This window comes from Notolepis coatsorum (assembly GCF_963971535.1).
Source record: "Notolepis coatsorum genome assembly, chromosome: 2".
NCBI classification, from domain to species: Eukaryota; Metazoa; Chordata; class Actinopteri; order Aulopiformes; family Paralepididae; genus Notolepis; species Notolepis coatsorum.
The window spans coordinates 204,749,120-204,762,828 of record NC_140166.1 but is presented as its reverse complement, the minus strand read 5'-3'; the positions used below and the strand labels follow the sequence as shown (position 1 = coordinate 204,762,828).

General features: G+C 41.8%; 1 protein-coding gene across 2 annotated transcripts; it reads left to right on the top strand.

The window, feature by feature from the left end:
- The first annotated feature begins 1,968 nt into the window (after positions 1-1,968).
- Positions 1,969-12,707, top strand: dynlt2b (dynein light chain Tctex-type 2B). Of its 2 annotated transcripts, XM_084307944.1 has the most exons (6): positions 2,033-2,116; positions 6,686-7,011; positions 7,308-7,441; positions 7,543-7,612; positions 8,267-8,330; positions 12,298-12,707. In XM_084307944.1, the coding sequence occupies exons 2-6, from the start codon at positions 6,854-6,856 to the stop codon at positions 12,343-12,345; spliced, it is 474 nt and encodes a 157-aa protein (XP_084164070.1). In that variant the 5' UTR covers positions 2,033-2,116; positions 6,686-6,853; the 3' UTR covers positions 12,346-12,707. The 2 variants fall into 2 exon arrangements, with proteins under 2 accessions (XP_084164071.1, XP_084164070.1); XM_084307945.1 differs by lacking the exon at positions 6,686-7,011 and having other exon boundaries at positions 1,969-2,116.
- The last annotated feature ends 1,002 nt before the right edge of the window (positions 12,708-13,709 follow it).

Sequence of the window (13,709 nt, the reverse complement as noted above, 5' to 3'; positions counted from 1 at the left end):
AAGGTCAGAAAATGGTCGCTAATAAATAATACATTAGAACACCACACTGGGATATAAACTCTGTGTCTGAGACTACAATTAGATATATTATGCTACTAGATTAACCACAGACTCTAGTGGGATCTCGGATCAGTTGTGTGAGGCCGAGAAACCTACAGTACTACACCTGTCCCATTAAATGTTGGGCAGGATTTGTCGGCTATGTCTCTGTTAAAGTCACCCATTAAAATACATTCTTTCTCCAGGGACACTTTGACAACACCTCTTCTAGCAAATCATAGAAGGAGTTTTGCTGCGGAGGACGATAGCATACACCAACAATTCAAATATGGGTTTAGTCTTAGGGAGACAAATGTCCATCATTAAAATCTTAGCCATATTGACGTCAAGGTCTGGCCTGATAGTAAAATCTATAGTTGGCTCTGATGTAAGCACAGACACCGCACCAATTGCAGTATTTCCTAATAAGAGAATAGTTATCAATGTTAATTTCAGAGTCGCTTATACTTGCATCAAGCCAGGTTTCTGAGAAACAGAAAACACTTACTTGAGCTGTGTAAGAAACAATTGATTGATTGATTGATTGATTGATTGATTGATTGATTGATTGATTGAAAACTTTATTACCAGATTGCAGAATGGGTACAATACAGTACGGCTCAATACAAAACAACTGCTAAGAGGATGCAGACCAGAAAAATACCTCTATGGCAGCAAACTCCTAACATTGAGATGGAAAGAAAATGCAAGCCCTTTTCTGTAAAGGGTTTACATAAGTGTATTAAAGAGTGACTATTTGATTGACTATTCGGTGACACAGGACCCGGGTTGGGCAGCACATTGCCAGATAATAATAATAAAAAAAAAAAAAAATTATTTCTGTTGTAAGCCCATGTAGCCTCCTTAACCTCGGAAAAAGAGTCCAGCCGAGTTGTATCTGGGCCTACAAAATAGGCCTGAAGTAGCATAATAGCTGGGAATTGTGCAAAGCATAATTAAAATTAAACGAGAATAAAATAAAGCTAAAGCGATTAAGTGCGGAGCTGGAACCTCTGCAGGGAACACTCACTGTCTGCTGGTGTTAGTAGAGGCTCATCGTCATTGTTGTACTGTACTTGTGCTGTACTGTATAATGACTACATACATTTGAATCTAATATAATCAGTGACCAAGATGTCTGTGATCGAATACTATGAATATGACAACCATAACTATAACAAGTAGTTTCCCACTGATTATACAGCACAAGCTACAGCCTTTTGTAATGGCATAATTGGGGTGTTCTGAATCAGAACTTCTGATTAAAGCCTTTGAGAAATCCATGAGTATAAACCATGCAAATATGTGACCTTCCCAACCCCAATAAAGAAAATGAGAAACAAAAGCCCTTAGGCAAGAGTTCCGTTAACATCACTCTCATTAGCCCATTAGAACAATATACTTAGAAACCTTTAATCACACTCTGGAAATTATTGTGTGTGTAGACTCAAACCCTCATTAGCCCATTAGATCAATGCAAACCACTGTGAGCTCATTTATATACATCTGAAGGTTTAATGTTGAGCAGATAGTTAGGCTATTTTGTACCATGCTGATTGTACCATGCTGGGTGATATTACCCTACGGTCAATACAGCACACATAATGAGTCTCTGTTAAATTATTATGTTCATCATGGACCTTGGCTTACATGTAAAGTATTTCCCCTCTTAGCCTACAGTCAGAATGCATTTTGTGTTAATTATGATCTAATCATAATCTTGCTAATTGCGCTTGGAGCAGCCACATATTTTACATCCAGATCCGGTGACAACATAAATTCAAGGATTCTCTCTATTTCAAGCTTCAGGGGAGAGTGGTGCAGATATACTACCAACCTCTTGAGAGAGAAGCTCAATGTTGTTCAACGCAACTATTATGGGTCTCTTATTTTGAAACGAGGGAGGAAGAAGAAGCGTTGCCATGGTAACCAACTGGTCAAGAGCTACTTAACTAGCTAGCAAGCCAGGTTCCTCGGAAAGCTATCTTTTCTGGTTTGCTGTTAATTTGTGGCCAACTATGGAAGGGGCCGATTCTGCGGACAATTCATACATCATACGACCTAACTATCAGCACAAGTGAGTTGGTCGAAGTTCAGTTCTGGACCAACTTCTGGTGCTAACGTTAGTTACTGCTAGCAGTTAGCTGCGCTAGTGTTAGCCTTCAAGGCAACATGAACGGTACCTAAACCAGCCACAGCTCTGGCTCGTTCGAGCCTTTGCTTTGCTTTTGAATAACAACTGTGAATACATTCGTTCTGTAGTCTGAACTGTGTATTATGTCTTGTGCTGACCATGCAACGTATGTTAGCTGACGTTAGCTTAGCCCCTACTATAAGTCTAACACCAGCGTTTGTGTTCAGGGTTCTTATCCCTAGGATTTTGTGAAAAAGTGGTCAACAGAATGAATGAATGAACGAATGAATGAAAACTTTATTTAACAGATTGCAGAATGGGTACAATACAGTATGGCTCAATACACACAATTGTTAAGGGGATGCAGACCAGAGACTTTCGTCTTGTTTACATCAGGGTTTGATTGATTGATTGAAAAGTTTATTAACAGATTGCAGAATGGGTACAGTACAGTACAGCTCAATACATACAATTGTTAAGAGGATGCAGACCTGAGAAAGACTTTCGGCTTGTTTCCATCAGGGTCCCCCATTTTCAATTCATCATATGACACACATGACATACAGATAGACAGTACTGCTACATCTATACATTTATGACATACCAGATTTTCAAATACAGTACTGTTTGTGATACTAAAAAAATCCAGAAGAAGAGTATATACATTTGACATAGAAACTGTGCATTGGGGGAGGTTGGGTAGGTGGGGTGGGGCTGTACATTGGAGGTGGGGGGGGGGGGGGGGGGGGGGGGGGTAGGGGGGGGGGACACTGTACATTGGAATACTGACATACATTTGACATGGAAACTGTACATTGGAGGAGGTTGGGTAGGTGGGGTGGGGTTGGGTGGGGCTGTACATTGGAATACTGACAAAGCCATGCTTGGTCTTTATTGTACAACTGGGTTAGGACATTTGTAGGGGCCAGTTTTGAATTGCAGTCTCCCGTAGGTGTTCTTTGAGAGTGTTTTTGAAGGTGGGTAGTGATTTACATTCCTTTACAGCTTTGGGTAGGGCGTTCCACATTGTTGTGGCATAATTGCGAAACGTGTTTAGTCCCTTGTTTGAGCCGAATCTGGGTTTTACATGATTTGTGGAGCTCCCTCTGGTGTTGTGATCGTGGTATTCACTGACCTTTGGGAAGTATTTTGACATGTACATGGGTACCTTGGTCGTGTAGTGTATCTTGTAGACCAGGCCCATTGCAAGTTGCTGTACTCTGTTGTCTACTCTAAGCCATCCTAGGTTGGCAAAGTGTGCAGGGGTGAGGTGGGTTCTAGGAGTCAGGTCAAGCAGTAGTCTGACTAGTTTGTTTTGAGATGTTTGTAATTTGGTTTTTAGTGCCTTTGAGGTGCTTTGGTACCATGAGGTGCAAGCATAGTCGTAGTACCCTTGAATGAGTGCTCCTGCCAGAGTCTTCAGGGTATTCTTGTTTACCAGGGAGGAGATCCGGTACAAGAATCGAGTTCGTTGATTGACTTTTTTTATTACATTGGATGCCATTTTGTCACAGGAAAGATTAGCCTCTAGGATGGAACCCAGGTAGGTAATTTCATCTTTCCTTGTGACAATATTGTCACCCACTGTAACTGAGAAGCCGTCTGTTTTGCTGAGTTTGTTATTTGAACCGAAGAGAATGGACTCTGTTTTGCCCATGTGTAATGATAGTTTGTTGTCGGCGAGCCATATGCAGATTTTGCCTAGTTCCGAGCTGAGGGTTTTTTCAACCTGTAACTTGTTCTTGTCAGAGACCAGCAGGGCTGAGTCGTCCGCATTTTCAATTCATAGTGACATTTATGACATGCACAACATACATGACATTTATGGCATAGGGACATACATGACATACATACAGGTATTTAGTACTGTTACATTTGTGACATATACGATATGCAAATATGCAGTACTGTTACCCATAGATCCTGACAGAGTATATGATGGATGGGGAGGGGACTGTGCATTAGGAGGGGGTGGGTGGGAAATATGCATACGGTGGGGAGAGAATATATACATACGGTGGGGAGGAGACTGTTCATTAGGAGGGGGTGGGTGGGTGGGAGAGAAATATACATACAGAGGGGAGGAGACTGACTATTAGGAGGGGGTGGGGGGTTTGGACATTTACGGTGGCCAGTTTCGAATTGCAGCCTCCCGTAGGTGCTCTTTGAGAGCGGTTTTGAATGTTGGTAGGGATTCACATTCCTTTACAGCTTTGGGTAGGGCGTTTCACATTGATGTTGCATAATTGCGAAACGTGTTTAGTCCCTTGTTTGAGCCGAATCTGGGTTTAACATGATTTGTTGAGCTTCCTCTGGTGTTGTGGTCGTGGTATTCACTGACCTTTGGGAAGTATTTTGACATGTACATGGGTGTTAGTCGTATAGTGTATCTTAGATAGATAGATAGATAGATAGATAGATAGATAGATAGATAGATAGATAGATAGATAGATAGATAGATACTTTATTAATCCCCTTGGGGAAATTCAGGGTATCTCGCAGCTCACATAGTATACAGACCAGCGTTTCCGTTAGCCGGTAATTACCGGTATTTGTCCGGCAAAATCTCTTGAAGTCCGACATATTTAATTTCTCCGGTCTTAATGTCCGGTGAAAATAATTCCCTGAGTCTAAGCACAATTTGATTATTTGAATTGTATTAAAATAGGCTAAAATTAAATAGCCTATGCGATGAACGAAACGATCATTACATTTGTTTCCTCGTTGCTTCTAATAATGACAACGACGTTGTCAGCGAGAGCTTTAAAAACGTAGGTCTCGGTTCGCTTCATCGGACCAAACGCGAACCAAATATAGGAAGTGATTATTATTACCACTGCTCGCAGCACTCACTGCAAAACAAGCACACTGCATCTAATCTCTCTATCTATCTCTCTATCTATCTATCTATCTATCTATCTATCTATCTATCTATCTATGTCTGTGCATCTTGGGAAGAAGGAAGAAAAAACGCGGCTTATTATTATTACCGAGGCGCGCGGCTTATTATATTATTAAAACGGCTACTTGTGGGCACTCATAAAAACACCGTGGTCTACAAGTTGTTTAGCGAGAGGATGGTGGTAATGTGCTTCAATAGAACAATGGATCAATGCCATGTCAAAACTCGGCTCCGCTGATCTGGGCTCCGCAGTACACACACAGACACACACACACACGCGCGCGCGCACACACAGGATCGCAGCCACACACACATTTCCACTGTCCAATAGACAAGCGCCCTTTTCGACCGCGTGACATTGAGGTGGAGAGAGTAGTCACGCAAACATAATGTTGCCGTCTCTCTGCTTTCTCAGTTCTTCGCTTGATATAATTAATACAAATGTCCAATATAACGGAATTCGTTAGCTCATAAAAATGTGATTATAACAGACTGCTGTTTAGTGTCGGACCGACTGCCACATACGCGGTCTATTTTATTTCAAGTCAGCAGCAGCACGGAGACGGAGTATCGAGGGACTTATTTTATTTGGAATATATTAATGACTGTATACGCAAAAGTAGCCTAGTTTTAAGTAATAATATTATAAATCTACATGCCTTGAGGATGACATTCTTTATATAGCCTGCCTGCCTATCAATTGTTTTAAAGCTCAATAAACTATGACCGGAATTAATCTCATTTGTCCGGTAGTTGAAATCTTGCAGGTCACGGAGACCGGCAACAATTTTTTCTAACGGAAACCCTGATACAGACATTGACCGTTCCCATACAGTTATTACACGTTATGTCTGCATCATGAATTAAAAATAAGTACATGATAAAATTCAATTGAATCATACCCATCAATATTAAATATGAGCGTGATTAGATAAAAGCAGGTGTATAAAACAGTGTATAAAAACAGGTGTAAAAACAGATGTAAAGAAACGGGTGTAAAAACAGGTGTAAAAACAGGTGTGTGGGTCAGAGGTCAGGTCCCCCGCACTATAATACGCTGTTGTACAGTCTGATGGCTGTGGGGACAAAGGACCTCCTTTGGACCAGGCCCATTGCAAGTTGCTGTACTCTGTCGTCTACTCTAAGCCATCCTAGGTAGTCAAAGTGGGCAGGGGTGAGGTGGGTTCTAGGGGTAAGGTCAAGTAGAAGTCTGACCAGTTTGTTTTGTGATGTTTGTAATCTTGTTTTTAGCGCCTTTGAGGTGCAAGCATAGTCGTAGTACCCTTGAATGAGTGCTCCTGCCAGAGTCTTCAGGGTATTCTTGTTTACCAGAGAGGAGATCCGGTACAAGAATCGAGTTCGTTGGTTGACTTTTTTTATTACCTTGGATGCCATTTTGTCACAAGAAAGATTTGCCTCTATAATAATAATGCAGGACCTGTTGCAGAGGTCTTTATTCGGCATGCAACGACATTCAATGTTTTTTAGCGGTACACACAGCGGTTAGTTTAGCACACACACCGGAACACACACGCATGCATTGTCTCTTTAGGATCGCCGATGCGATTCGTCTCTGCGATTAACCCATCCCGTCGTCCTTCCCCCCCAAGGGCAGCCGGGAGCAGACAGGCGTCAACGTGAGCCGCGCCAGGGGACCAATCCAAGTGCTCCTGTCCGTCTTCGTCAAGGACGCCACAGCGTTAGCGATCTGTTGTTGTGCATGTTTTCCATTGGGTTTATCTTATCGGGGGGGAAACCCTTGCGAGCATGGGGAGAACATGCAAACTCCACACAGAAAGGCCTGGGAGATACCCCACCTGGGTACCTGGCATCATGGAAACCTGGTCCCCAAGCGGGAATCGAACCCTGGACCTTCTTGCTGTGAGGCGACAGTGTTAACCACTACACCACCGTGCCGCTCTAGGATGGAACCTAGGTAGTATCAGTCTTGGCTGACTGGTTGTAAAGTTCTCAAGGTGGTGCAGCACCGTGTGTGTGTGTGTGGCTTTTGCATTATTTGTTACAGCTGTAACTACCCTGATTGATTGATTGATTGATTGATTGATTGATTGATTGAAAACTTTATTAACAGATTGCAGAATGGGTACAGTACAGTACAGCTCAATACATACAATTGTTAAGGGTATGCAGACCAGAGAAATACTTTCGTCTTGTTTACATCAGGGTCCCCCATTTTCAATTCATCATATATGTTATTGCTGTAACTTCCAGGTTCAAACCAGGCGTAGCGAAGGAGTGTATTCGGGAAATCTTGAGGGAGCAGCTGTCTGGGCTGCAGTATGATCCTGAGGAAGTTCCAGCTTTGTCCCGCTCATTGGCAGACTGCATTAAGAACAAACTTAAGGGTGAGCTAAGAACTCTCTCTCTATTCCTCTCTAATCACAATGGGTATCCAGAACTATCCTCTACCTTCACACTGACCTCTCCTCTCTCTCTCCATCAACAGATCTGGGGTTTGACAGATATAAGCTTGTGGTACAAGTGGTGATTGGAGAACAACGAGGAGAGGGAGTGAAGTGAGTTATATTGATTATTAAACCACAAATAGTATTAGACTAGAAGTAGTAGTTTTCTGCCTTCATACACTTTTGATCATAATACATTTTATGCATTGGTATCAGAATGCAAGTGACAGTAGTGTGATAGTGATATTGTTAGCAGTATAATAAATGTCTAGTATACAATACATACATACATTATATACTTATACATTGTATGTATGTTATATATTTTCAAAGGCTCATGCATCATTAGTGATAGTTCAGCGGTCCAGCTGCCTTGCATCAACCCCATGTTAGATGGGTTGACAATCTAGGATGACTTAGAGTAGACGACAGAGTGAGAGTACAGCAACTTGCAATGGGCCTGGTCTACAAGATACACTACACCACAAAGATACCCATGTACCTGTTGAAATACTTCCTAAAGGTCAGTGAAGTCCACGACCAGAACACCAGAGGGAGTTCCACAAATCACGTTCAACCCAGATTCGGCTCAAACAAGGGACTAAACATGTTTTGCAACTATGCCACAATAATGTGGAACGCCCTACCCACAGCCGTAAATCCCTACCCTCCATCTGTTAATAAAGTTTTCAATCAATCAATCAGATTTGTGTAGCTGGTCCTTCAGAAGTGACGACTGCTCCACCTCTCCCTGTGTTTCACCAGGATGGCCTCAAGGTGTATCTGGGATGCAGACACAGACAGCTACGCTCAAGACATTTTCATGAACGTAAGTCCCTTTAACCAGAAGTTCCTTGAGTCCGATCTGTGTGAGATAATGAAGCAATATGACACGTGTTGCTGAGATTTTTATTTATCAAGTCCGGCGAGCTTAAAAGAACACACCAACATTTTGGGAAATTAGCTTATCCTCTTGGAAGCGGACATGGCCGGTTAGCCCAACACCTCTCCCGAAGGCTAACCGGCCATGTCCGCTTCCATTCATTGTGCTAAGCTAGGCTAACATGCAGCCAGATAGCTTTCTACTGAACGCACAGAGAGGAAACTGGTATCCATCTTCTTGTCTCTCTCTGGAGAAGACTGTAAGCTAATTCCCCAAAATGTTGGCGTGTTCCTTTAAGAGAAATTGAGATTGAGTCAATGGATAGAAAAGAAAATCACAGAAGAAATAATCACAGAAGTTCTCAGTTCAAAATCGGAGAGTACACATGTTCACACATGACAGTCTAACGAAGTGAGACCCACTTGTTGGGTCACACCCAGGTTTATACAATAAGGACACATGGTTTGCATACAGAGGTAGTTCTCATGGGAAAACGGCGTGGGATGAATACTGATAAGATGCACCTGCTAACAGGACCTGGGGTCTGTAGTTGGTTGTTAGAGTGGTTTAAGACAAAGCATGTTCTCTGTACGCTAGAGCGTTTACTCCTTGTAAGCTAATTTATTGTAAATGGAGTAAAGGAATAGTACAAGAAATATAGCTTGATGGGTACAATAGAATTTAAGAGGGTGAACATATTTTTCCATAATACATGAGAGTGACTGCTGTTATACTGAATATCAGCACAGCTGTGATTCGGTCGTAGGTACACAGATACGGTACCGAAGATAATCACAGCTGTGCTGATATTCATTATAACACCACAACCTCGAGTGTGATATTGCTTTTATACAACAGTTCTACAATCGTCATTTAACAGTAATAAGCGACAACAGATTATGAGTTGTTTGTTTATTCACTTAATCATTTATTTAGCTCCGCCAACAAATACTTTCACAACTGCCAGCCAACCTGAACACAAACATTTTCCTACTTAGCATATTTACTCTGTAGCGTTGTCTATATATTCACATGTTACACATTTTGTACCCGCAAAAAGCTAACGCAAAAGGCTGGCTGTCACAAAACAGTCACATCTAGAGACCTCAAAACCTACTCTAGCGAGGCCTTTAACCTTGAACTGGAGAGCCTGGACTGGTCAGATGAGCTCAATGGTACACTGGTTGAAGAAACCTGGCTTGGCTTCAAAACCAAATTTTCAACAATACTAAACAACATGGCCCCCCTAAGAACCACCAGGGTAAAAAATCGCGCGGAGCCATGGATGCACACTGAAATACTGACCGCTATGAAAGCCAGAGACAAAAAATGCTCTGAGTTTCGTAAAAGTCAGTCAAAGCTTACCAAAAGCATGAGCAGTGAACTCCAAGCCCACGTGACTGAACTCAAACTAGAAAGAAAGAAATTATGTAAACTCCATGATCAAAACTGCACAAAAAAAATCATCAATGACAAAACTGAGGAAAACAAAAATAAACCACGTGAACTTTGGAAATTACTCAATAATCTACTAGGCTGCAGTAAAAAACTTAAAACCAGGTTCTCAAACATAAACATAAAGACGGACAACACGCTCATCACAGACAAGCTGGATGTAGCCAATTACTTAAACACTTTCTTCACAAACATAGCCACAACACTGGTAAACAAACTACCCTCCCACTCAGGGCATTATGGGGTAGAACACATAGTAGCATACTACAAGAACCTAGGCGTCCACAAAGACGACTTCAAACTGGAAATGGTAACTACAGATGAGGTACTCAAAAAACTGAGCGCCCTCCAACCAAACAAGGCCACTGGCCATGACAACATCCCCTCCAAATTCCTCAGAGACTCAGCAGCCGCCATCACCCCAGTCATCACACACATAATAAACCTCTCCATAAAACAGGGACACGTCCCCAAGGACTTCAAAATTGCGAGAGTAACACCCCTGCACAAAAAGGGCAGCAAATTAGACCCAGGCAACTACCGCCCTGTTTCTATCCTTACATCCATCTCGAAAGTCATGGAAAAAATAGTATACGAACAGGTCGAAAAGTACCTCGCGGAAAAAAATCGAATCTACGAATTCCAATCTGGCTTCAGAACATCCCACTCCACTGACACATGCCTTCTCTATTTGAACGACCACATCAAACAAGAGGTGGACGCGGGCAAATACTGCGGCATGGTCATGCTGGACCTACAAAAGGCCTTCAACACTGTCAATCACACCATTCTGATTGACAAGCTAAAAGCAATTGGTTTTGATAGTCTATCAGTGAGCTGGATACAATCCTACCTGGAGGGGAGAGAACAGATGGTAGAGGTAAACGGTACCCTATCCCCCCCCTCCCAGTGAGCTGTGGTGTTCCACAAGGAAGCATACTAGGACCGCTACTGTTCCTAATTTATGCAAATAACATGTCGTCAGCTTGTGACTGCAACTTGTTCCTGTTTGCGGACGACTCAGCCCTGCTGGTCTCTGACAAGAACAAGTTACAGGTTGAAAAAACCCTGAGCTCGGAACTAGGCAAAATCTGCATATGGCTCGCCGATAACAAACTACTAACAAACTACTAAACACATGGGCAAAACAGAGTCCATTCTCTTCGGTTCAAATAACAAACTCAGCAAGACCGACAGCTTCTCAGTTACAATGGGTGACAATATTGTCACAAGGAAAGATGAAATTACCTACCTGGGTTCCATCCTAGAGGCAAATCTTTCCTGTGACAAAATGGCATCCAATGTAATAAAAAAAAGTCAACCAACGAACTCGATTCTTGTACCGGATCTCCTCTCTGGTAAACAAGAATACCCTGAAGACTCTGGCAGGAGCACTCATTCAAGGGTACTACGACTATGCTTGCACCTCATGGTACCAAAGCACCTCAAAGGCACTAAAAACCAAATTACAAACATCTCAAAACAAACTAGTCAGACTACTGCTTGACCTGACTCCTAGAACCCACCTCACCCCTGCCCACTTTGACAACCTAGGATGGCTTAGAGTAGACGACAGAGTACAGCAACTTGCAATGGGCCTGGTCTACAAGATACACTACACGACCAAGGTACCCATGTACATGTAAAAATACTTCCCAAAGGTCAGTGAATACCACGATCACAACACCAGAGGGAGCTCCACAAATCATGTTAAACCCAGATTCGGCTCAAACAAGGGACTAAACACGTTTCGCAATTATGCCACATCAATGTGGAACGCCCTACCCAAAGCTGTAAAGGAATGTGAATTACTACCCACTTTCAAAAACACTCTCAAAAGAACACCTACGGGAGACTGCAATTCGAAACTGGCCCCAGTTGTCCTAACCCAGTTGTACAGTAAATTACCAAGTATGGCTTTGTCAGTATTCCAATGTACAGTGTCCCCCACCCACCCACCCACCCCCTACCCAACCCCACCTACCCAACCTCCTCCAATGTACAGTGTCTACGTCAAATGTATATACACTCTTTTCTGGACACTTTTTGTATCACAAACAGTACTGTATTTGCAAATCTGGTATGTCATAAATGTATAGATGTAGCAGTACTGTCTATCTGTATGTTGTGTGTGTCATATATGTTATGATGAATTGAAAATGGGGGACCCTGATGTAAACAAGACGAAAGTCTTTCTCTGGTCTGCATCCCCTTAACAATTGTATGTATTGAGCTGTACTGTACTGTACCCATTCTGCAATCTGTTAATAAACTTTTCAATCAATCAATTCAATGCTAGTATATTGATACTGCACTTTGCACTCTGGTTAGATGCCAACTCCATTTTGGTGTACTGTGCTTGTGCTGTGCAATGCCAATAAAATAGAATTTAATCTAATAATGGGATTGGATCCCACATGGCATGAAATTTATTTAAATGTTTTTCTCCCCTCTGTAGGACAGCCTTTTCTGTGTGGCAGCTGCTTTTGGATGCTATTATTACTGAGGACAAATGCGGTTGGATGATACTATATAATTCAGAATGGAAGCCATGCGATGGACACGATGGAAAGATGTGTGGCGGACAGTTTGAAAACATCTTTAAATGAGAACACTCAATATCACATTGTTGTCTCACGTCCGTGATTTTAGGTGGCTTTCCTGAACTTTTGAGGGCTCATGGATGGTGCATTGCTCCGAACTTAATATTAAATTAGTTCATGCTGCAGATTGCAACAAGACAACCTGCCAGAAAGAAGACTCAAGGCTTTTTAAGAGAAGACAGTAATCTCTAACTTTTAGTAAGACAGATACTGTGACTTAATACTATTAGATACTGTGATCTAAGAACAGTACTCGTGGCTTTAATTAAACACTGTTTTTAATTGAAAAAGTTGTCTTTGTATGTGAATATGAATTTCTTGACTGTTCTCTACAATGAAAACTGACATTGGTTGGTCAAAATCAAATTTCTTGAACACCCTGGTGCACCGTTATCATTTTGGTGATTTCATGATAATGAGTCTGTTGTTTTGGTGTCTGTTCTAATGTTAACATACTCAATGATAACATACTCAATGTGAATTAGGCTAAACCAGAACAAATGAGATAATATGTACGAGAGGGCTCATCAAAGTGGTCTCTTCAGACCAAGTGCAAGAATGAACTGGTCAATATACTCTGTCCCTACATAGCCACAATGTATTTTAAGCACAAGCATTACACATTCCCATAGAAGCACACATAAACTATACAGTACATTATTTATCAAGTATGCTGAAAAAAGAGCATACCTGCTCAGCAAGTCTTCTCAGATAAAAAATAATAAATGTAATAGTAAATTAAAAATAAAGCTTTTATCTTAACTCTCATTGATGCTCTGATAGAAACCTCGGAAGAGGCATGGTTTCATTCTGGTGTCTCATCTAAGGCCAAAGAACAGACAACAGTGTTGATGTCTTTTGCATAATTTTAACAACATGAGAACAGTGGCCCAGCCTTTGATGTGTATTATTATTTTATTTATTTGATTGGTACTGTGGTGGAACCGGACTCATCAATTATGCTCGAGGACGGATCTTCATGATCAACATAGATCTAATAGAAAAATACATGGTTCCAAGTACATGTAGGTTAAATCAAAATGAGCCTGGCTAAGAGGAGTGCTCTCATCCTGGCCATTAGGAGAACACTGAGGGAGAGAAGGACCCAGCTCTCTTGTGGATAGAGTTGGGTGGGGGGGGGGGGGGCATTGGCTCTCTAGGTGCTAGATTTACAGCTATTGTCTTGTCCAAATGGATTCTCCCACAGTACTTTGTCTATTACTGCATGTACATACAGTACATGTGCATGGCATCAATTAAACATTTC